Source organism: Hydra vulgaris, chromosome 04, assembly GCF_038396675.1.
Source record: "Hydra vulgaris chromosome 04, alternate assembly HydraT2T_AEP".
In the NCBI taxonomy this organism is placed as follows: Eukaryota; Metazoa; Cnidaria; class Hydrozoa; order Anthoathecata; family Hydridae; genus Hydra; species Hydra vulgaris.
The window spans coordinates 24,140,001-24,166,271 of NC_088923.1; the positions used below are offsets into that span (position 1 = coordinate 24,140,001).

Below are 26,271 nucleotides of genomic sequence, written 5' to 3' on the forward strand. Positions count from 1 at the left end.
AATTATTTAGAGAAAAAACAAGATATTTGTTTGTCGCAAAAATACAGGTAATATTTTAAGTAAACATTAAGCTTGGTCGAATTCATTCGAATTTGTCCTAATTTCAAATTTTTGAATTTGAGTTCTCAAATTTGAAGAGGTCAAAATTTGTCAAAATTGATTTTTAGTCAAATTCGAAATTCAAGTTCAAATTACTCAAATTTTGTTAAATTCAAATTTTATTTTTTCAAATTTTTTCAAAATTAATATCAAAAATTCTCGAATTTTTTTTTTTTAGGTAAACTACCAGGTCTTTATGACTCATCAAGGGTGGGGTTAGGGGAGATCTAACTGAGAGGCAACGGATTAAGTGCAAATTTTATACCTGCGAATCTGCATAAGAGCAAAGCACTTGCAAACACTGGCATAAGTGTAAACTGGTATAAGTGTGTCAAAGGAATTTTGAAACACTGGCTTAAGTGGGAATTAATTGCAAAAACAGGCAAATTGGCATAAGTGTGAAATGGCATAAGTGCGCCGAAAGAATTTGCAAAGACTGAAATAAGTGTTAAACTTCCTTTAAAATCAAAATACTGAACGGGGGTGGATGTAGAATAGGTTTCGAAGACTGAAAAAAATTTCTTTTATATGATTAATATATTTACAAGTGCAAATAAAGCGTGTACTAGAAATAAATGTGAAAGAATAAGCACATCATTTTTTTTCAGTGGTTGTATTAAAATCATTTTAATGGTTTTGTATTTTGTTTACAACGTGTTGTGGTTTTAAAAAAATATGTTAGTTTTTGGATTTAACTTGAAATTAGTTTTAAAAATGACAAAAGTAAAAGAGAAAAAATTATGCACAAATATTTACAAAATCCTAATAGTAGCTACAATTTGATAGCAAAGTCGTTGCAAATACATCCATACACCGTTAGTCGTGTTATTCAACGTTTTTCTCAAACAAAAAGAATCAAACTCAAATCTGGTGGTGGAAGAAAAGAAGGTTTTAAAGATATAAAGCTAGTTAAAAAACTGGTTAAAAGTTTTAAGAATAACGCAAGCCTTTCACTAAGGGAACGCGCAAAAATATATGGATTATCCCATAGTTTTGTTGCAATAGTTAAATACAAGCATGGTTTTCATTCTTTCAAAGCACAAAAATTGCCCAACCGTTCTGAAACTCAACAAAAAAAGTGCAAGAACCAGCGGCAGAAATTTGTATGACAATTTTATTTCTAAATATTTCTGTATTATTGAAGACGATGAATCTTATATCAATTACCATCATCAACAAATTCCTGGTGCTGTTTTTTATTTTGTCAAATATTGAGAAAAAGCAGATAATAAATTTAAATGCAAAAACCTTGGATTTGGCAAGCTATTTGCAGTTATGGCGAAAAATCAGCACCTTATATTTCTAAGTCTACACTTTCTGGTCAAATATATGTTAAAGAATGTTTACAAAAATGCCCTTTACCTCTCATTAAATCACACAATAACAGACCTGTATTCTGGCCTGATTGAGCTTCAATTCATTAATGTAAACTAGCTATGGAATGGTATAAAAAGAATAATGTTAAACTTGTGCCTAAAACAGAAAATCCTCCAAACTGCCTAGAATCGAGAGTTATTGAAAAGTACTGGCTATTAAAAGAAAAATGAAAAAAACAAAAACGCTTTGCAGAAACATTAAAGATATTAAACTACCATTTAAAAAGCATCAAATAGTTTTGATTGTTATTCTGTGCGCAAGCTTATGGGTACCACTAAAGCAAACGCTCGAAATTTTATTAGATTCTTACAGGAATAATAATTATTTTTTTCATGTTTGATCATATATTATTTTATTATAATTATTACTTGGTTCGAAATAAAAATTGAGGTGTACTTTTTTTTAGTTGTTTTTCTACTTTCACATTTATTTTGTGTACACGCTTTATAATTTATAGGCAGTACTCCACTATTTATTATCGGTCGTCATTCTATCGCAACTATCTCTTTAAACATTAAATTTTTGAGTTTAAGCATTTATGAAATATTCCTAATTTTTAACAATAATTATACACATACATTTGACAAAAGAAAAAAAAAAGAACATTTTCCATATTTTTAGATAAATCAATCACTTTCAATGCATTGTATACTATTAGTTGGTGGATACCATCTCTGTTGCTTGAAGAGGTTCCAGCTCTTATGCTTGAAAATATTGTAGTTTGGCTGGTTGAAGAAGACCCAGTCTTCTGATATCCAACTTTCTTTTATTTCTTTTACTCCCTTTCTTAATAAAATGAATTTTGGTTGGACCTTCAACTAATACTTCAGTTGTTTCTTCCTGAAGAAGTTTCAGCATCCCCCTCTGCTTCATCCTCTTAAACTTGGCGGAGATCCTAACCTTTGGCAAGTTGTCCTTACAGTAAACTAGCGTGTAGACATTTTCGACATCAAGCTTTGTTCTTCTGTAGTTCACAACTGCGCCTCCTGATGAGAACACTCGCTCATAGCTAGCAGACGATGTTTGAAAAGTAAAATGAATTTAATATTGTGTCAAATTTTCAAACAAATGAAATTAAAATAGACTGGGAAAAACTTTCAAACGGCTAAAATTCAAATTTAAATTTGAGTGACGAAAGTTCAAAAATTTGGTTTTACAAAATTTGGAAACTGGCGAGTCCCTACCCTTTCTAAAAAGCTATTTCAAAACAAAATTTTATTTATAAAAAAATCTTCAAAATAGTTTTTTTTACCTGAATACAAAGGTATTTTCTGGCACACTTGGCAATAAGAGGATAACTCCGAATGATGTCTTCTCCACCATTGTAGTACATCAACATCGGCTGGAGGAGGATCTGTTAAGTTGAAGTACCTGTTCATTTCCAACTGCATGGGGCTAATGGCTGCCTTAAAAATTGACCGAGTGAACTGGCGAGACTGAGAAGATCTCATTTTAGCCCTAAAAACAATAATGACAAAAGTAAAAAAATATGTAATTTTTTTTTTAAACCGTAAAATATTTGAATTTAAAATTTGAATTTCAATTACCTAATCTTAGCTTCAATGCTGTAGTCTTCTTCATCAACTTCATCAAAAAATCCGTGATTCAAGTTATGTACTAGCTCAACTTCAGTCTCCTTAATCATCAGCTCAATCATTTCCCTGTAATTTGGACTTTAATTTTTGGCAAGTGTAAGTCCTTTTTAAAATGGGTGGAGAATTGTTCCATAAGCATAGAGCTTGTTTTTGGTCCCACAAACTGGAAATCTCTACTCCAACTTTGACTGTAAGGTTTCGCAGAATCCTTTGGTCTCCTTGTTGATTGTTGGTTTATTGAGTTGAGAATTTAGATAACCATCGATATTAAAAAGTTTTGATACCACATATGGTTGGTTTTTTGTCGGAAGAAGAAAATAATAAAGACATCTCTTCAATCTTGGTGAGTGGACCAATGATGGCAACAATCCAAATAAAAAATTTATACAATTATTGATAATTATTATTCAACTAATTTATACAAACCAGGCCCCTACTCTTCTTAAAAATGGTTTAGGTAATTTTGAAATTTGGAGGCCCTTTGTGACAAGTGGGTTCTAAGTTTAGGGACTGACTTAAAAAGAGAAACAATTTGTCCCCGTTTAATGCAGATCTGGCCCAGAAAGTCTTCCTTTCTCCGTGAAAAAGGAACTGATATTCAATAACTAAATAATTCAAAAAAAAACTGAAAAAAGCAAATTAATTTAAAAAATATTCGGAATTATTGGGAATAACAAATTTTATTAATTCGGAAAAAAATCTTATTCACCTGAACAAATTCCTCTGATGTATGGATTTTTTTTCTCAACTTGGGATAAGTTGCCTTGCTATAATCTTTTCTGATCCTCTCAAGAGCTGGCCTTAACTTTAGAATGGATAGCATCATCATCAAGCTGGAATTCCAGCGGGTTTCAACAGGTGCAATGATCGCGATAAATTCAACTAAAAGAAATATTGTTAAAAACTTGGTTTAAAACTAGTCAAACTAGGTTATACCAAACGCAACTTCATTCAAACCGTGAAATTAATTGTCTTATACTATACAATATACAATAATATCAGCGATGGGTAAAGGGTATAAAGCTCCGAGCCCCGCACATTTAGGGACTAAAACCTTTTTAGCGGAGCTTTTTATTATAGACTTTTGTTGTTGGCGGGCCAACAACAAAAGTCTTATTTTGGCATGTAATAACCAAATTTGTAAATAATAACTAAATATAAACATAAACATATAATATATACATAATATAAAATATTTACATATAATGAATGTATGATCCAAACTTAAAATCGAAAACTTTTTCAATTGAAAATTGAAAAGTTTAAAGAAATTAATTACCTGTTTCAATGTTTGAATCATCCTTACATTGATTGCTTATCCTGACACACTTTTTCTTGATCTTCTGTTGATCAATGCTGCTTTTGCGAGTTTTAGATGACAGTTTCCTGAATGCATCAACATCATTCTTCACTTCGGGAATGCTGAGACACTCAGTCACCACAAGGTTAAGTATATTGTCAACACACCCAAAGCCTTCCTGAATTTCCTTTGTTAGTTTTGGGACGGCTGCTAGCATATTAGCTACATTATCACTTGTGCAGGTTTTGTGGACATTTGATGGAAGGTCTATAATCTCACTAATTGTCTTGTCAAGAAGTTCAGCAATGTTTTGAGAAGTATGTCTACCCTCTGCACTTCCACAATACACCAGAAGCTTCTCTAGGGTCCAGTTCTTTAAGATATAGTGAAGTGTCAAACCAAGGAATGGATCAAAGTATCTAAACAAGATAATAAATTTTCTTTTATATCAAATTTTATTACTAACAGGTTGTTCTATGTTAATCAAAAGGCCGGTATACACCTATAGTATGATGAGACCGCGGCCTAGGGCCCTACAACTTTCAAAAAGTTGTTATTTCTCGTTTTATATACAAAATTATATATTTATGCAAAATCATTTTGATTGCTATTATATATTCAGTAAATTGAAACATTTCTAAATAAATTAAAGAGTAAATAATTAATTTAAGTTAAAAAAAATGTTAAAATTCATGTCGGACGAACAAAAAACAATATAATGAAGAAGAATATTGCAAAATTTAGATTCTATAGAGCCCAAAAAATTCCTGAAAATTATAAATTTAATTTACTTTTTGATTTTGACGAAAACATTTTGCATGACCACAAATCAGTTGTGAGAGCCACTCCAACAGCATTGTCTTTTAGATATGTTACAATCTTGTTTGTCACTGCCTCTTAACCAATCGGTTAAGAAGAGAAAGTTTTGCTCTAACCATAGTTCTGGCGGACTTCCCATGGAATTTAAGAAGTTGGATTTTTTCAAAATAACTCCACTGGTGGTAAGTTTTTTTAACCATGTTGACTTGATTTTAGCCTAATTTTGGTTAAAAAATGAACTACTTTCTTCAAGAAGTAGTAGAATTATGAGTATTTTTTATTTATATTGTAATGATTGCTACATATACAATTCCCTATGGACATTTATATCTGGTTTGCTTTTTGGAGATGTAATAATGATTGCAACATTACAATTCCCTTTGACATTATTTACGCGCAAAGGAAATTGTTTTGAATGCGCTTTGAATTCACGCAATTTTTTCATTAAATTCCGAGTTTTTAATTTGTTACATTCTATTGTTTGTTTTGTTTGAAAAAGTTCAATTTTTCAATACCAACTAATAAAAGCATAGTTTAGCGCGCAAAAATAAAATCGTAACGTTTTAAAATTTTATTATAAAGCTTAATTTTGTTGCAGTGCTTAGAACTATTTTATAACTGCTTAAAAAAATGTCTATTGACTTAATTATAAATTCAATTCCAAATTTGATCAAACTCGAAACTCATATTTGAATTTCAAATGTTTTCAAATTTTTATCCAATTAATCAGAATTTGAAATTAAAAATCGAATTCAAGTTCAGATCTCAAATATGAAAAAATTTGAGTTCGAATTTGACCCCAAATTCCGAATTCAGTCGAATTTTTTCGAATCGAATCGAATTCAAAATTCGTCCGAGCTTAGCAAACATATACTAAGCCATATTCAAAAAGGATGGTGGTTCCATTAGCAAATGGGGATGTATATCAGGCTTAAGCATTGGCTATCATAAAATATACAAAAGACGACTCATGCCTTGTCCAGTACGATCACCTGACTTATTATGGAGCTAAAAAATGCTAAAACCAAAACTGACCATTCTGTGGCTTGAAATACCAATCATAATGATTGAAAACTTAATTGAATCAATGCCAAGGTGAATACAAGCATGTATTACTATTACTATTAATGGGGGTCATATCTCAAATAACATATTTGGATTAAAAAAAATTGTAGGTAGGTTTAAACTTTATTGCACTTTTTTCTCAGTAATTTTTTTATTACTTGAGTTTAATATTTAATTTCAGAAAAGATTTCTTTTTTTTTTTTATTCAAAGTTATGTTTTTTTCCTAATTAATAATCGGCTAAGGAAAAAAAAACCTGGATCTGGACTCATGTTTTCTTTTTATAAAACTCTAAACTTACCTTAACTCTTAAAAAATCAAGTGGGTTTAAACTTTCTGTATAAAGTATATATATAAAACTTTCTGTATAAAGTATATATATATATAACTTTCTGTATACACTTTCTGTATAAACTTTCTGTATAAAGCTTTCTGCTAAACTTTCTGCTAAACTTTCTGTATAGACTTTCTGTATAAAGTATATATATAAAAGTATATATTTCTGTATAAAGTATATATATAAAACTTTCTGTATAAGGTGTATATATATATTTAAATTTAGACCAAAGTGGTGTATTCCTGTTTGAGGTGATTTTGTGAATGCCACCACTTTTTTTGCCATGCAAAACTTTTAGCATGAAAAATATTAGGTAATTTAGACTGTAAAGATCTCTTGACATTAGTTGCATGTCCCTTATAAAAGATTAGACTTTCTAATTAATTTCTAATATATAATTCTAACTAATTTCTAATATAAAAATTAATAAAAATAAAGAAAAATAGAATTAAAGAAATAAATATTTCTTTTTTAATCAGGTTTTTTTAATTAGTATTTTTCTTCAAATTGTATTATATATAATTTAGTCTCAAAATTTTAAAGTCAGAAAATAAATTTTTGAAACTGTTTTATTAAGATTTACTGCAAGTTGCGTTCATATTATGTTGGAAATGAAAATCTCAAAAGTCGAGAGAGAAAGAGTAATGAATTCTTTGCTGGATTTCAGGTAATATAAAATTTAAATCCATCAGTAATAATAGTGCTTTATGAGAATAAAGAATATTAATATTATATAATGTACTAATATTAATATTAAATAGATTTATAAGTAATTTGTTAATAATTATTCATAATTAATTATTTAAAGTATATAAACAGTAAACAGCTTTTCCATTGATTTTTTTGATTTAATTTGATTTAAATTTTTTTTTTTAATTTTATTGTCTTTGATTTATTTTTTTTAATGGATCTTTTTAGGTTAATCCAAAGACACTAGATCTTTCAGAAAAAGATAAACCACAGAAAGTTTCCATTACATCAACAGTACCAATCGTATGTGGAGATGGAACCGAAAATTGTTTTGTTTCAATAGAACTGGGTCAAGATAATGAAGATTCTTTTTTGAATATATGTGACTTGCATTTTAAACCAGGACAAGCTGGACAAACACAAGAAGTTGAAGTGGTTGCTAAGAGAGACTTTGTAGATGATGGAAATCAGCGCATGTTTCTTAAAATGTTTGTTCCTGATCAATTAGATGCATTAGATTGGAACTGTCATAAAAAGATTTCAGATGTAGAGGTACATTATTGTTATCAATAGCTAAAAAGAATCAGTAGTTTTTTCCTTTTTTTTTTTTTTCTAAGAAAAAATGAATTTTTTAAATGTAAGTTTATGGTTTACATAAAAAAATTTATTTGGTTGTTATAATTTTAGCAAAATTATATCATTGTAACTTACATTTGGTTAAACATGTTATGAAGAAGTTTGTTTAAATTTTGCTTTTAATGTTTAATGATCTGTTTTCTATGTTAAGTTTAAGATATTATACGGTTTTGAGTTTTTAAAGAAACACAGACCAGATATTGTGCAGGTTTAGGGAGAACATGTAAGGAAGTGCCTCTACAATAGTCTTTTTTAATCCACATTCGTTATCCTTGCAGAAAATAATGAAACACAGATTTACATCTAAACCGGTCTATTAGATAAAGAAGGGGTGTAAGGCTGGTCTATAGAAATCTTTTTCTATAGACCAACTCTTAAATTTTTGCCACAGAGACATTCTACAAGACAGTTGCTGGGTGCAGTTATCATTTGGTCAACATGAGTTTTTTTTATTGAGACACCATTTATACCCTTTTAAACCTATTCAACCAAGAGAAATTTAACAGAATTGTGTTTCATGTTGAAAATAACTTCTAAATAACTAAATCTTTTCCATAAAAAGCAAGTTTTACAAGGCAGTTTGACATGTGACAGGGTGCACTACATATAATAAAAACAGGGTAATAAAGAGGTAATAAGAGCAAGAAGAGCACCACAGAATAGCATTTAACCAGGAAGTTCACACCTCCTTCCTTACCAATGAGGGATATATTGCTAGAACTAACATCAAACCACATACCTACAGTTCTGAAGCCAGGACTCTAGCTACTACACCACAATTGCTAAAGTACATGATACATTCATCTGGTTATATAAATGTAAAATCAAAAAGAAAAAACCTTTTAGTAATATCAAAAGAATATGTAATTGCAACAATACATAAGAATCTACATCACCACAGCCATACTAAATGCATATTAAAAAACTCTATATGGACACACTGTGCCTGATATTCTGATTTTGAGAGGCCAGCCCTGGTTTATTGAAGAACAAAATAAAAAATTAAATTTTGAAGTAGGGATAAACTTTTTTGTTGGTTTTTCAGAAAACATATCTTTTTCAGAGTAATAGACTTTTTAGAAAATAACTTTTAGAGTTCAGGTAGCAAGTCTTTTTTTCAAAAACATGATGAGTTTATTGATAAATCTATAAAAATTTTATTTTTACTTGAAAAAGAGAATCTTTGCCCGCATTAAAGTTATTATTATTATTTATTTAAATAAACAATAAATTGCATTTATTGTTTATTCAAAGAAATATTTTAAAATATTGTAAGGGTTAATGCAAACATAAGAAATTTATAAATTTCTCTTCCAATATTATTATATTGCAGTGCAGAGGAAGCAAATTGTAACTTTACATTATTATTGTTCATAGCTGAACTAATTACACATTACAAACTAAGTTTGCAAACAATAGAATTTTTGCAAATAAAAAGTATTATCAACCCATTGATAAAATTTATCAACCTGTTGATAAAGTAATATGAGTTGTTTTTTTTAATTCTGACTCACAGGGTTGATAAAGCTTTTCATTTGCAAAAATTCTATTGTTTGCAAACTTAGTTTGTAATGTTTAATTAGTTCAGCTATGTGCAAGCAACAACCACTATTAAATTAGGAGTTACTAGAAAAAAAAAAGAATAAAGGTATAGAGCAGGGAAACAATTGACTGAAGACTTAAAAAGTTGTAGGTTTTATGAGTCAGGAAAATATGAAAATGGGTGAGAGTTCAAAGGGTTAAAATGCAGGAAAAAAACTAGACTAGAATCAAAGTTTTTAGAGTCAAGCGAGAATGAGTTTTGGTTGATGGAACTAGATATAATAGCTCCTTTGAGCAGTAGGGTACATCATACTTTCAAAAAAATTTTAATTTAAAAAAAAACTATATATAAGCATTATTGATTTAAAAAATTACTTTTTACAGTACTAAAAAACCAAACAAATTAGGTAAAAATTAGAGTTTTAAATTTGATTTGTCCATGAACACCCACAATATTTCTTTAAATGTTTTACATGACATCTTCAGCCATTTGCAACTCTAAACTTAAGTTTATGTTTATGCATAGGTCAAATAAGAATGTTTTGCAAAAAACAGCACCAATTAAAGTCTGGAAATAAAAACACCGAAATAATTTGCTCATGTATTTTAGTTTATTTGCACTCAAGAGTGAGGGTGTTGAACTCTAAAAAAGTGTTAATTGAAATTTAAAACCTGCAGATAAATTTCCTGAAATTGTTATATGTGAAACATCAAAATGTTCTGTGGACACATATAATTACATAAAATGTCAAAAAAAAAAAAACATGTTTTTTATGGAAATTAAAATTTTCCCTTTTTCATATCAAACTTGAACATCAACTAAACAGTTTGATTAAATCTTTCTTGGATTTCAGATTTGGAATAACATCTCTGTGCTTTAATCTGGTCTAATAAAACCATCATGTCTCTGAAAGCCATAAACAGTAGGTGCTGCTTCAGTCACTTGTTTAACAACTTTTTTACAAGACCGAGTGTGGAGTGGATAATAAGGTATTTCCATAGGAGAATCTATTACTTTTTGTAAATCTTTTTTTGTCATAATACATGTAAAGTTTTGCTCCAAGATTTGTTTGTTACTCTAGTTAATGAGTTCAAGGAGAGTCAGCATTAAAGTTAAGTGTAGATTTTTTATGGTTTCCTACACTTACATCACCTTGCTCTAAATCTTCTCTAATTTTCATAATCATCTTGACTGCAAAAGCTCTATTTTCATTTGATAAGCGTGCAAGAAAAGAAATAAAAAGAGGCTCAGAATGAGCATGAAATTCCCCAATTCGAACAGACTTATGGCATTCATAACAGCATTCATAACTTTGACTGTTTGACCTCTCAATAGATAAAAAATTTTAGTTAGGTGATAAGCTCCATCAACTATAGAGTGCTTTATTATGATTCTAAACTGCATGGCAAAGTATACTTGAGCCACGAACTGAGAAAGAACTTTTAGATTTTTTAAAATATCTCTTTCCATGCCATGTTCATTAATGTAATGCCAAAGAATTGCCTGACCAGTTTTAAGCCACCTGCAATGGTAAAGATTAGCACATTTTCTGTTGACAAGTGAAGGATTCAAGATACCTGATTCAAGACAAGAAACTAACTTGTAGCTTAGTGAAGGGTCATTTGACATTTAATTGAATTTTAATCAAAGGTTCAATCTGTCTAATCGGTTCAATTTTTTCTTGTTTTAATAGATTTAAGTTTTGGCAATAGTTTGCCTTTAGGCTCTTTAAATCCATCCTTGGATTTTGTAGGTCCATCAAGGTTCACAATAAGGTGTCTTAAAGGTAGCTCATTGGTATGTAACAAACAAATTGACTTAAAACATTTTCTTCCAATAAGTTTCTCGAGGTGAGTTAACAATCCTCCATTGTTACTAGTCATTGAATTTGTAGAATCTTATCCAATCGAAACTATAGTTTGATCAATTCTTCTAGTAACCATATAAAGACCAATTGTAGCTTCTTTAGCTAGTTTGTTTCGAACCTTTTAAGGTTTGTAATAGATCAAATAGCTTCCATCTGGTTCAGAAGTAACACTTATGTTTTCTTGTTTTTCTGTTCTTCAACAAAACATTTTAGTAATTGAATCTTCGATCAAAATTAGAGTAGGATCTCTTCCATATACAAATATGCCTTTGATAGGAGCTTCAATAATTAGTTTTTTTGACAACTCTAGTTTTAGCCACAAGCTCTTGTCTGGCTCTCCAAATTTGTTTAGGATCACATGTGATGCATTTTTTCATAGCTTTTTTTCAATTTTTAAGTTAATTTTTACATAAAAATTTTTTTTTTAATTTTTTTTGGTTGAATATTGCTTAACTTACCCCAACCCAAAATAAAATCACTCCCCAAATGTAATTTTAAAATTTTTTTTACTATGATTTACCCTATTTTTGGACCTTGTTTAGAAGAGAAAGAGCATCATTAGAAGAATCAGCCTAAATATGACAACAGGGTAAAAATATATGAAATCATCCAGACCATGACACCCTTACGTCTCAGAATTTGTTTATTTTTATACCACTTGCAGTCCATATCAAAAAAATAATAACTGCGAAAATTTTAGTTAAAAATACCAATGGGTTCCAGAGATATTGTCACTTGAAATAATGCTGACTCAGCATTTTAGTGATTTTCTGAAGTGACTACAAAGCAACTTTGACATACAGTATCTTCATAATGGCTTGGGGAAATTTCCTAAAATTTGGTACTCTAATAGATTTTAACTTAAGAAATCCAAAAATAGCACTCTTAAGACTCGATTATCTCAAGAAATGCCTCATTTGTCCAATTTTGTTCAAAATTATTGACTTGTAAATTAGTGATTTTTGGAGGTAAAATGAAGACTGTGGCCCAAAATCCCGAGTAAAAAGTTTAATTGTATATCATTATTTCATCTTAGGTCTACTGAAAAAAATTAGATTCATCAATTGTCTCTCTAATACATGATCAAAATTTGCATTTAAAAATGGTGTCTTTTTAGAAAAATTTAAATTTTGTAACAAAAGCAATTAAAATATTTTTTAATACATTTATTTGAATAAAACATCAAATAGTGTTATTTATTGACTAGTTTAGGACATTTATAGTCATGGGCCAAGGGAGATACCCTCCCCTCCCACGGGAGGCCCCTCCCCCAATCTCCCTAGATTTTTTTTTTTTTTTTTTTTTTTTTTCATAAAATGAATAAATAATGCAAAAACATACAATTTAATTTTAATTTTGAAAAAAAAAAAATTTTCATTGTTTCAAATTGGTGACTTAAAAGCTCCTTTTATATAAAAAACAAACATAAGTTTTGTTTTGTTCTTTTTAAAGGTATTTACTTGTTTGTATTTTCTTAAAGAATTACTTTTAATTTTATAGTTTTTATATTATTTTGTTAGGTAATAAATAATAAAAATAATTAATATGGAGAAATGTGACATCGGAAAAAGTCTTAACATTCATTGCCACAAAACTAGATTTTCAAGAAAACAAGGTTTTGTTCAATTTAAAGATCTTCCTTGTGAAAAACAAGAAGAAATAATATGGCGAGCAAATTTAAAGGAAAAATATAGTTCAATAAGAATTATATGTTGTTATCATGAGCAATTCTATGGAAAATATTTTGAGAGAAAAATTACAAAGTGTTACAATCCTTTTGGAACACACAAGGAAAGTAAAAAAATTGCTATAAAAGGTAATCTTACCTTATTTACAACAGAATTGATATGGAAATTAAAAGAAAACAATTTATTATTTATAAAATGTTTGATAATTTCAGTTATTTTAACCACGTAAAACTAAATTTGTTTTTTAGGTAATATAAAGATTTCCATAGACATGGCAAACTATTTGCAAAAAAATGTTTATGTAACCCCAGGTTGGAAATTCTGCAGTAAATGTTACAAAAAAGCAATAGAAACTGATGAAGATTTAAATTCACAGGAGGAATGGGAATCCAAAAGTGAGAAAAAAATTAAGTTAGATACCACTATAGAATTGCTTGGAATTTCACCAGTCAAACTAAAAAGTCTTTCAAAACACAGCAAATTGCCTGTAGCAAAACAAAAGTTTGAGAACACTATTGACAGAGTTGCAAAAATGGTCTCATTAGCATATAATATTAAAGAAACTTTTTTAACAACAGAAATAAAAAGCCCCATTTTAAACAACAACATTAACAATGACCATGAACTAGACATTTTAATGTATGAAATAAAAAATAAAATTTCAGAGACTGACTCTTATTGCCATAAGGTGCAAATGTTAACACTCGCACCAAAATCATGGACACGTAAAAAGATATCAAGGTACTTTGAAGTGTCTGAGTATCTTGTTCGAACAGCAAGAAAAGTTAAAAATGAGAATGGAATTCTATTATTACCCGGAAAAAAAACTGGAAACCCACTTTCACCAGAAACAGTTAATTTAGTGATTAACTTTTATCAAAGTGATGAATTTTCAAGAATGATGCCAAGAAAAAAAGATTATGTAAGTATTAAGAAAAACCAACATGTTCAAAAAAGATTATTGCTACTCAATCTTAATGAATTACATGTTGCATTTAAAAAAGACTACCCTAACGTCAAAGTCAGTTTGTCAAAATTTTGTACTCTTAAACCTAAATGGTGTATTACAACTAATGCGTCAGGTACCCACAATGTATGTGTTTGCATACATCATCAAAATACAAAATTTCTCATTGATGCCATTAGGTGGAATAAAAGTTATAGATTTCATGGCATTGATTGTTTGCTCTCTTGAAAATGCAGAATGTATGTTGCATCGATGTAACCAATGCCCTGGTATTGAAGTGTTAAAAAGTTTTTTAGTGCAGGAGTTTATGGACCATGAGCATGAAGAAGATGTAGTATTTAAGCAATGGCAGAGTACGGATCGTACAACACTACTTTCACAGTCATTGCCACTAGATGAATTTAATGATTTATTATGTGACAGCATTGACAACCTTACCACTCATTCATATATTGCAACAACACAAAGTAGATACTTAAAAAACTGTAAAGAAAATCTTAACCAAAACGAATGCTTAATTTTAGGAGATTTTGCTGAAAACTATCAATATGTTGTTCAGGATGAGGTTCAAAGTTATCACTGGAGCAAAAGTCAATGCTCACTTTATACAATTGTACTTTATTTTATAGAGAACAAACTTCTCAAACATAAATCTTTTTGTTACCTTTCAGAAGATGTTGATCATGACACAGGATTTATTTACAAGACTCAGGAAGATATAACTAGATATATCAAAGAAAATCTACCTGATGTATCAATTGTGAAATACTTTTCCGATGGTTGTGCAGCACAATTTAAAAATTTTAAAAATTTTATCAATCTTTGTCATCACAGTAAAGACTTTGATTTAAATGCTGAATGGGTATTTTTTGCTACCAGTCATGGTAAATCCCCCTGTGATGGTATTGGTGGGACTGTTAAAAGAGTAGTATGTCAAGAAAGTCTAAAACAAATAACTACTGGGCAGATTTTAGATGTTAATTTAATGTACTTCTTTTGTAAAGCCAAGATAAATGGAATTTATTTTAAGTTATTTTCAAAAGAAGAAATTGATCAAACACTAGCACAATTAGAAAAAAGATATTTAGGTGGAAGAACAGTTCCTGGCACAAGGATGTATCATCATTTTATTCCAATTGCTCCAAACACTATAAGTTATAAAAAATTAAGTACTGATGCATGCACTGAAATATTTGATATCATACCAAAAAGCAAACATTATGTAGATATTTCATTAAATATTAAAAAAATGGATTATATTGCATGTTTTTATGATGGATTTTGGTGGGTAGGGATTGCTGAAGATGTAAGTGAGCTTGATATAAAAGTCAGATTCATGCATCCACATGGACCAGGTAAAAACTTCTTTTGGCCAATGAGAACTGATGAGTGTTGGGTGCTCAATTCTGAAGTTATATGCCTAATTTCTACACCGCGAACAATATCAGGTCGTACATACAACATATCTGACTTAGATTTGAAGAATATAAACTGTTGGTTACAAAAAAAAATTAATTATGTTTAAAATAATTTTGTTTTTATTTTATTTACCTATTTTGCATTTAAAATGTCTTTTATTTTTTTCAAATTCTTGAATTGTAGGCTGAGAAGGAGGGGTGGGGGTTTAAATAAATCACAAATCACTCTTATCTTATTATGTCAATGACTATATTAGTCTAAAACTACATAAAGATATTGATTGTCAAAATGTTTTAAAAACGTTTTAATATCTTGGGTTTTAAAATTTATGACTTAAAATCGTAAAAAGATCTTTGAAATAAGAGGTAAGTATTTATCGATTTGAAGTAACGCAAATAAACTGTTTCTCAAAACTTTAACTGAAAAAATATGTTTTTAAAATGTATTTTAACAATCAACTATTATTTAATCATTTTATGTAAAAAAAAAAAATCTAGGGAGATGGGGGGCGGTGTGGGGGCCTCCCGTGGGAGGGGAGGGCGTCTTCCTTGGCCCATGACTATAAATATCCTAAACTAGTCAATAAATAACACTATTTGATGTTTTATTCAAATAAATGTTTTACAAAATATTTTAATTGCTTTTGTTACAAAATTTAAATTTTTCTAAAAAGACGCCATTTTTAAATGCAAATTTTGATCATGTATTAGAGAGACAATTGTTGGATCTAATTTTTTTCAGTAGACCTAAAATGAAATAATGATATACAATTAAACTTTTTACTCGGGATTTTGGGCCACAGTCTTTATTTTACCTCCAAAAATCACTAATTTACAAGTCAATAATTTTGAACAAAATTGGACAAATGAGGCATTTCTTGAGATAATCGAGTCTTGAGAGTGCTTTTTTTGGATTCCTCAAGTTAAAATCTATTAGAGTACCAAATTTTAGGAAACTTCCTTAAGCCATTATGAAGATACTGTATGTCAAAGTTGCTTTGTAGTCGCTTCAGAAAATCACTAAAATGCTGAGTCAGCATTATTTCAAGTGACGATATCTCTGGAACCCATTGGTATTTTTAACTAAAATTTTCGCAGTTATTATTTTTTTGATATGGACTGCAAGTGGTGTAAAAATAAACAAATTCTGAGACGTAAGAGTGTCAAAAAATTTTTTATTTGGATGATTTCATATATTTTTACCCAACAGTGTTCCATAAAGGGATGAATAAGAGATTTGTTGAGGTAGAGAATGTAAAAAATATAAAAAATGGCAAGCATGATAAAGAGAAACAACCATAGCAGATGCTAATTTAACAATCGATTGTATATATGGTTTCCATGAAAGGTCAGCAGTGAATGATAATCCAAAAAGACATAAATAAGAGGACTCAGTGAGAGGGTTGCAATTCATTAATATAGGAATGTTGCAGTATTGCGATATTTGTTTGTAGTAAAAAGCCGAGTTTAATAAAGCGGTTAGAAAGAAACAATTTGATAATCTCTAAAACTTTTCCAGAAACACCAAACGAACCGTATGTAAAAAAAACCAGAATGCCAAACTTTGTTGAAAGCTTTAGATATGTTAAGAACAATAGCTCTAGCCTCACTGTCTCCATCTAATGCACGCTACAATTTTTCAGTCACCTGTAGTCAATTGTAAAGCAAGTGGTTTTAATGTTTAATAATGACTTAACCTGTATTTTGCAAGAGGTAAGATTCAACTTACAGAAGATAGCTTCGCAGACCGCGAATAGTTTAAAAAATTTTTATTTTAAATTTTTTTTTAAATAAATTCTAGTTGTCCACACTGACTATATCTAAACCTGTTCTTAATATGTTCTATTTGCATCATTGTTTTTATTTAACTGCAGAAAAATGATTCATTTAAATATCTAGGCTTTGGGTTAACAATAAATGTTCTATACTTTAAAACCTCTTATTGTATATATATTAATATATCAAAGATATTTAAACAATAGAATATTCATTTAAGAAACAGAAGAAAAAAAAGTTGCAACTACTAGCATGCAATTTTTTTAACTTTACTTATTATGAGGATATAATTTTGAGTGACAAAAAAATGTGTTTTAGAAACTTATATATGTAATGTTACATATATAAGGTAATATTTATTTGTTATACAATTTAATGTAAAATATTTTCAACATTTTCAACAAAGAAAAGCAGATATAGAAGAACAAAAATATTAATTAACAAAAACATCTACTTAAGAAGTTCATACTAGTGTTATCTATTTGATTATTTTGGTAATTATAAATAAGAGTAAAACAGGGGGAAGAATAGAATAAAGAATATAATGAAATGACGTGTTTGTTCAATATAGACATACAATTAAAAACTATTAACAATTGTTATGTTTTGTTAATTTGTTAATAAATGTATAAATAAAAATATATTTTATTTTACAAAGCTATTCCAATGGAAATTTTAGCCACAGTTAGGACTCCATAATATACCGCAATTAAATTGTATTAAATTTTAAGACATAAAGTCTTGATTGGAATGTTACATTTTAAATAAATTTTAAAAGCTTGCTTTTAAGATAAGAGTAAGCTGAGACAGAATAAAACTAATAATAGTTATACAGAAAATAATGTTTTAAAAAGCAAAAAGCATTGTATTATACTAAAGCATAAGGTTAAACAATATTATAAATAGTTATTTTATACATTTGTAACATAAATATTATAAATAGTTATTTTATACATTTGTAACATAAATAGTCATTTTGGGAAAAATCATTTTGGGAAAAATCACAATATTTTTATAAACGAAAAACATTTTCCCAGTAGTAACAGAAGAAAATTTTCCATTAGCAAGAAAAGCACTTTCCCCGTAGCAAGACTTGGTTTTTCACTAAAAGACGGGTAATATTTGTTTAATTATTATTATTGCTATTTGTATTTGTTAAAGGAAAACATTTGAATCTTCTTTATTAATTTCTGCAGAAAAAGGACTAAGTTTCATTGTAATTTGATTATTTTCAGCCTGCCAATAAATGCACATTTAAATCATTCGGATGATGACACCAAAGATAAAGGCAAAACAATAGGACTAACATGGTCTTGTATTGGGAGAGTTTTAATTCTTTTGACAAAATAGTCATATAAAAAGCTTGTCCTCTTTACCCTGTTGGTCATTGTTGCTAATAAAAATAATTTCATTTAAAAAAGTAAAAATCATATGTCACTTATTTATTCAAAATAGTAATAAACGCACTTTTTTTTTTTTAAATAAGAAACTAATTCATAAGAAATTCACTCAGTTACTATTTAAAAAAAAATTCATATATCTTATTGTAAACTTCTAATGATATAAGGGAGGTAAAGGACACATTTTTATTTTTTTGCTTTTTTGCGCATACTTAAAGCTTGGGGAATGTTGTAACCTCTCCCTACTTTACAAAAGAAAATTGTTTTTTTATTGTGTTAAATGCCCAAGTTTACCTAATTGATTACATAGATCTGTTAATAACATAGGTATTTCTAAAATATAACAAAATTTTAACCCCCTCTGTTTCTTCATGTTAAATCTTTAGGTAAAAAGAGTTATTTTAATTAAAAGTAATCAAGATTTTAAACCAGCTAAAGGTTTTGCTAAAATAATAAAATGCTAAACAAAAGTGTATATTTAGGGGAAGTTTGTGTACCTAGGCCTGGATTTTTTTAATGTCTAAATTCAAGGCTCTAGACTTGTTTTAAAACGGTGAAACTGATATGATCGCATTTCTATACTAATTACTTTGAATTAATCAAATGAAACCTTTTTTATTTTCTAATAAATAAAACGTCGATTGGAATTTGCATCAAAGTAATTAAAAATGCTTATATCATATTGGAAATAAATTTTGTGGTCAGATGAGTCAAAATACAATCTCGTCTTACTGGATGGAGTCAAAAAAGTGTGTCGAAAAAAGGAGAAGCTTATAAATTGAGTTGTTTGCGAGGTAGTGTAAGCATGGAGGAGGAAATGTGATGGTTTGGGATAGTATGAGTTGAAAAGAAGTGGGGAAAGTTACGTTTATTGATAACAAAATGGATGCTTAAATTTATTGTGAAATCCTCAAAACTAACTTGCAACTATACACTTAAAAATTGACAATGGGAGGTGATTTCATACTCCAGCAGGATAACAATCCAAAACATACTGCTAAGAAAACGAAGGTAAACTTTGACATAAATAACATCAATGTTTTGGAATGGCTATCTCAAAGTCTGGACTTGAATCCAATACAAAATTTGTGGTATATTTTACATAGAAAAATTGGCAAACGAGCATTTAGACGCAAAGACAACTTGAAAGAAGCTATAACAAGAGCATGGGATAATATAACAACGGAAGAGACCCAACATTTGATCAACCCAATGCCAATTCATTTAGATGAGGCCATCAAGGCTAAAGGAGGCCCCACTCGATACTAATTTCCATGAAATTTGATCAATTTGACATTATTTTTGAACTGTACGATTATTTTTTTTTGCAGTCAATTTTATACATCATTAGATCAATTGTGTAAAATTCAATAGGTTTGAAAAGCATTGAATTCACAAATACACAAATAAATTTTTAAAACAATACTTGATAAGATATCTAAAAAAAACTTTTAAATATTTTAATGGAAAACTAATTTTTTTGATGCTATTTTTAAAATTATAATCTTTTTTTAAGTGTACGATTATTTTTTTTTGCATACTGTATATATGTATATATATATATATATATATATATATATATATATATATATATACACACACACACATATATATATTATATTTATATAGAACTTCCCCTTCTAATATAAGTATATGTATATTTATTTGCAATTATTGAAACATCAAATTTCAACAACAAAATATATCTTTTAACAAAATTTTTTTACAAACAAAACATAGCAAGAGTTCTTGTTTACAAAAATGAAAAATTATTTATTTTATAACAAATCAAATTTGCATTATTTACAATTAAAATATATTTACAGAATAACAAAACAAAATATAATATAAAATTGTATTTAAGTAATTTTTAATATATTATTTTATAATATATTAAAAAAAAAACTGATTAGCAAATTAACAAACTGCGAAAGTATTTGTTGTAGATGAAGTTAAATGTTTTGCCACCACTATGATTTATTTATTTTTCATCAATTTTACCGATTTTACTAGTAATATATGCTTTTTTACCAATTTACCGGTAAATTTTAAAGTCGATATAAGCTCAACCCTAATACATCATTTACAAAACAGTGCATGTTTCATTGCCTTGAAAAGATAAACTTTAGTAATTGTAAAAACAGTCTAAAAAATTACATAAGATACATACTATTTCTAATAGAATATATATACATACATTCTATAAATAAATGTATTAATATATTATGTTAGGTTGGCGCACTGGAGGTTCAAATTCTCAGCTTGCTTTTTTTTTAAATATTTTTTTTGAAATGCAAACAAAACAATTCTACAATTCTATTAATATTATAAATACTTCTTTTCTTTATGCAAACTTATTTGTAATTGTGTAAATGTTGAAATAAACTTTAACATTTACACAATTTTAAATTTACATTAGTTAGAAATAGCTATATTTTCTTTTTAAAAAAGTGCTAAAAGACTGCTTCTTGCTATTAACTTAACTTTAATGGCTGCAGTGAGTTCTGTGCCCAACATGATAACAAACAAAATAAGTAACAGAAGCAGTATTAAGTTCAATATTAATCTATAACACATTTTTTATCTTTTTAGTTTGTGAAATGCATTAAAAAAATTTTTAAGTTTTATTTGTTTAAGTTGATTTAAACAAATATGTTAAAATTTGATTAGAACAAAAATGGTGTATTTCCTTTCTTTTTTTTTTTTGGTAAATTAACTTTTCTAGGACTATTGATTCTTACTAATGATAAACACCACTTTCATTTGGAATTTTTTTTTTTTTTTTTTTTGTTATAAGGTTGCCGTTTAAAATACTTTTTTAATACTTTTAGCAAATGATCTTAACATTGAAAATGTGAGCAAGCATGTTACACAAATAATAAAATATATAAGAAATAATTATCAAGCTGGAGCAATTTATAAATTAGGTGGAGGAACAAAATTGCTACTTCCTACTGAAACTCGCTGGAATTCTGTATGTGATTCACTTGAAAAATATGTCAACAACTGGAGCATCATTTTCACAATGTTTGAAAAAAAATAAAGACTGATGATTGGTAAAAAAGTAAGGGATATACAGATATAGCGAAACGCAGTTGATTTATTAAAAATATTAAAACCAATTGCAGTAGCTCTAGATAAGTTGCAAAGTGATCAAACAAAAATAAGTGACACTGTTAAAATTTTTAAAGATTTGATGAACAGTTTATCATTTTTATCCAACGAAAAAAAAAAAATTGAATCAACGAAAAAAAAAAAATTGAAGTTACCTTCAGACTGTCAGTGATGCTCATTTACTGGCAAACACACTAGATCCTAGATATTTTGGATATAAACTTTCTGAAAATGAAAATGAAGCTGCCATGAATTTCGCAGATAAAGAGTTCAAGAATTTGTTACCAATAATTTTCAAATTAAAAGCCAAATCTGCTCCATTCGATAAAAGCTATTTGTATAGTGAATCTGTTTTAAAAAATGTATCACCAATAGAATGGTGGAAATCTCTAAAAATTGTGGATTGTAACATATTGAAGGTTTATTAAATGCACCAGCTTCTAGTGCTGAAATCGAAAAAAATTTTTCAACTATTGGCCTTGTTCATTCTAAGTTAAGAAACCAATTGGGGGTAGAAAAAGCAGCAAAGCTTGTATTTATATATAGAACATTAAATAATGTATTGAATAATTTTGATGAAATATAACAGTAATATTGATAAAGAATATAGTTTACTCAAATAAAATGTGTTGTGCTTTTTTTTTAGATTTAAATGGATAACTAAATACAACATTTTTTAATAAAAACCTAATTTAACCAAAAAAACCATGGTTTTTGGTTTTTTTGCAACCCTGCTTTCAAGCCTAAAATACTATGTAAGATTGATTATATATATATATATATATATATATATATATATATATATATATATATATATATATATATATATATATATATATATATATATATATATATATATATATATATATATATATATATATATATATATATATATATATATATATATGTATGTATATATATATATATATATGTATGTATGTATGTATGTGTATATATATATATATATATATATATATATATATATATATATATATGTATATATATATATATATATATTTATATATATATATATATATATATATATATATATATATATATATATATATATATATATGTATGTATGTATACATATATATATATATATATATATTTATATATATATATATATATATATATATATATATATATATATATATATATATATATATATACATGTATATATAATCAATCTTTGTTTTTTCTTCTTTTCATGAAAAACCAAGAAGAACTAGATAAGCATGTAGGTATGTATATATACATATTTTTGTATATTTAAACTAATTTAAATTTTAAACTGTAGATAAAAACATCTGATGTTAGAACATCGCGATGCCACTCAAGTGGTGATCCTCATATTACAACTTTTGATCAGTTTTATCATGATCATTATTATGTAGGGGATTATGTTTTAGTTGAAAGTAAATCACGAAAATTTAGGGTAAAAAATTTTTATTTTAAGTTGATTAATTTTAAAAAATTTTTAAAAACAATCATACTATGCATAAACACTCATAATAACCATAATATGTATCAAATAAAACTAAATGATAACTTACTATATTAACATAGGTGCATGCTCGAACATTTGCATGGGGCTCAGTTGCTGGTAACTGTGGTGTAGCAGCACAAGAAGGTGATGATGTTATTGTAATAGATATGTGTAGAGATAATGTTCCACGAGCTCGCTTTGCCAGCACTGTAGAACCTCAACATGGAACCGTATTAACTAGAGATAATAATGGAAAATATTTTATGGTGTGATTTTAATTGTTTCTTTTAAATTAAAACTTTATCTCTTTAATTTAATTTTAACTTATCTTTTAAATAAAACAATTGCTTTAGGTCAAATCTTATTAGTGAACCTTTTATGTGTAAACCTAATTTTACACTGTGGCTATTTATACATACTGTTTGTATACGCTATTGGCTGTAATTAACAAGTTATTATTAACCTTATACTAAAGTTATACCCCAGAAAAAGTTCATATTTTTTAAGTATACTTGGAACACTGACTATTTATGACCTAAATAACTAATTCCTGGTGTTAATTTTTTTTATGCATCTAAAATACAATAGTGTTTCAATTAGGGAACATTAGGATATTTTTAGGATTTTGGGGAAATAATGACCGAGCCACTTTTACATGCTTATTACTAAATAAAAACTGTACTTTACAAAAGTAAAAATAAAACAAGTTTTTCAAAAAGTATAAATGAAGCATTAAATCCAATTTAAATAATTTTTCAATTATTTTAATATATTGGATCACTATTTCAATACTTTTCTTTTATAAGCAATATAGTTACCATATACAGTAAACTAAAAGTTATTACTTATACAAACTGTAATTAATGAATATTAGGGTGGGGCATAAAACACCAAAGTCAATAAAAAAAGTACCATAATAATTTTTCTGGTTCCTTTTGTATTCTGTATTTCCTATGTGTATTAAAAAAATGTAATTTTTTTTTTATGGGCACCCCTATGGTCGGTCCCAGCAGTCCAAAAATTAGAAAATTTATTATTTTTGTAAATAATAAGGGGGGCAGGGTTACTTACAAATATTTTAAAGATGTCTTAAGAGTTATTTTTGTAGCCTGATATATTTATTTCTAGATTATGTTTTGTTTTATTGCAAAAGATGATGGAAATGGTCAGCCCTACCCATTTAAATACATGATGTTTATATTTGGGAGGTAGGGGAAAAGGGTTAAGTTAAAAAAATCGGTAATTTTTAAAACTTTTATCTTAGTGTAAATAAAAATAATGTCAACAAGCAATAGTTTTCGAAAAATATCTCATTGTGAAGTTTTTCTTGTTGGAAAAATTTGAACAATATCTAATACACAATTGCCAACTAAAAAAAATGTATTGCAATATTACCATTACAGAGATCTTATGCTAAGAGCTGATTTTCCAAACATTTCCTCAGTTAGTGTAGCTTCATGTCCTCTTGGTGACTTCTTTACTGAACAATGTGCTGAAATAGGCGGTTGTCTCTAAAAATGTTTACCATGCATTGTTTATGAGGTGAAGAAAATATGGCAAAAAGCAGAAATTCCTTTTATTAATACTGACAAGCATATCAGGTTTTTATAAAGTTAAAATAATTTTAGTTTTTAGTTTAATCCAATTTCAAATTTATGTTATATAAGTAACAATTATAAAGTCATACAATTTTATATATTTATAATAAATTACATTAATTTTAATGCATTCTTCTACATTTGTTTTAGAGACAAGATTGTTGACTTAAAAAAAAAGAGAAAAGATTTAAACAAACACAGGAACCGTTTAAATACAAATTTAGTTTTAAAAAGAGATTAGTTTTCAAGAATGCTAGAGGAGGTATTTGATGTAAGTCAAAAGAATTGTGAAGGTATTATTATGAAAGATAAAACTAAAGATATAAAAACTAGAAGAGAAGATGCAGATTTTCTTAACAACCAGAAAGGAGCGCGTGTTCAGAAAATGTTGTGTAAAGATAAAATTTCACATAGAAATGAAAGAACTTGGTAAAGAAAAAGTTGAAAGAGAAGCTGTACTAATTAGTTCACCCGATCTCTCAGAATCCCAACTTTTGGATATTTTAATTGTGAAAGATGGCACTGCTGAGTGCTGAAAGCAATCAAAAAAACTTTACAAGACTGGGAGCTATTTGACTAAGTTGATTGTCTGTCCTTTGACACTATAGTTACAAATACTGGTTGGCTAAAAGGAGTCTGTACTCTAATTGAGCAGTGGAGAGGAAAAGTCTTTATTTGGATGGCTTGTCGTCATCATGTTTATGAATTACATATAAAGGTAAATATTGAAAAAATCATACAATATTTTTATATTTATTTATATATTTAATTATGAATATTTCTTGATGAATTAAATGCTTTATTAATAAAGTTTATTTAAATGAATTGAAATAAATATATTTTTCGCACTTTTCAAATGTTCTTACTAGTGGTAAAACAAGTGGACAAAAGACTATTTACCCTTCAGCCTATCAAAGAGTTATTTGATAGACTGAAGGGTAATTGAAAATTGATTTTTGAAAAGAAGATAAATTGTGATAACCTAAAATGATTTGACTAAGAAAAAAAAAATTGCATCTTTTTTGGAAAAGCAGGTTGGTTTAATTGTCCTATTTAGATTAATTTGTTTAATTATAAGTTTTAATAATAAAGTGTTTTGAAATTTAGGCTTCAGAATCATTAACATTTCGTCAAAATTGTCTGGATAATGATTTATTTCCGAGAAATGGCTACCAGTATTTTATACAATTAGCAGTTCTTTGGTTAAGTGGCAAAGTAATATAATTTCAATTTAGATTTCCAATGGTTTCGCATTATGCCAGGTTTATGGCACAGGGAGTTTATTATTTAACATATGATCTTCTTCAGCCACAATTCAGTAACTTATGTCCTAACATAATATCATTGCAAGAGGGAAAGCTGATTTGTGAAATTGCTTCATTTACAGCACTATTTTATGTTCCATGGTTTATTAAAGCTCCTATCCCTGCAATAGCACCTTCTTTAGATCTAAAAGCTATTAATGAAATGATACAATATTCTGAATTCAGTTTT

At 27.8% G+C, this 26,271-nt stretch overlaps 2 protein-coding genes across 2 annotated transcripts in view; one reads left to right on the plus strand and one right to left on the minus strand.

Annotated features, from left to right (window-relative positions):
- Positions 1-26,271, plus strand: part of LOC100199379 (von Willebrand factor D and EGF domain-containing protein) — a 95,524-nt gene that overhangs the window by 51,421 nt on the left and 17,832 nt on the right. The window contains exons 7-10 of the mRNA XM_065795843.1: positions 7,169-7,258; positions 7,510-7,833; positions 22,991-23,128; positions 23,260-23,445. Of these exons, the coding sequence (XP_065651915.1) occupies positions 7,169-7,258; positions 7,510-7,833; positions 22,991-23,128; positions 23,260-23,445 (738 nt within the window). The remainder of the gene's footprint in view (positions 1-7,168; positions 7,259-7,509; positions 7,834-22,990; positions 23,129-23,259; positions 23,446-26,271) is intronic.
- LOC124818148 (uncharacterized) lies at positions 2,004-5,447 on the minus strand. Its single transcript, XM_065795844.1, has 5 exons — positions 5,163-5,447; positions 4,351-4,790; positions 3,024-3,953; positions 2,729-2,934; positions 2,004-2,485 (listed from the first exon to the last, which is right to left on the minus strand). The coding sequence occupies exons 3-5, from the start codon at positions 3,131-3,133 to the stop codon at positions 2,448-2,450; spliced, it is 354 nt and encodes a 117-aa protein (XP_065651916.1). The 5' UTR covers positions 3,134-3,953; positions 4,351-4,790; positions 5,163-5,447; the 3' UTR covers positions 2,004-2,447.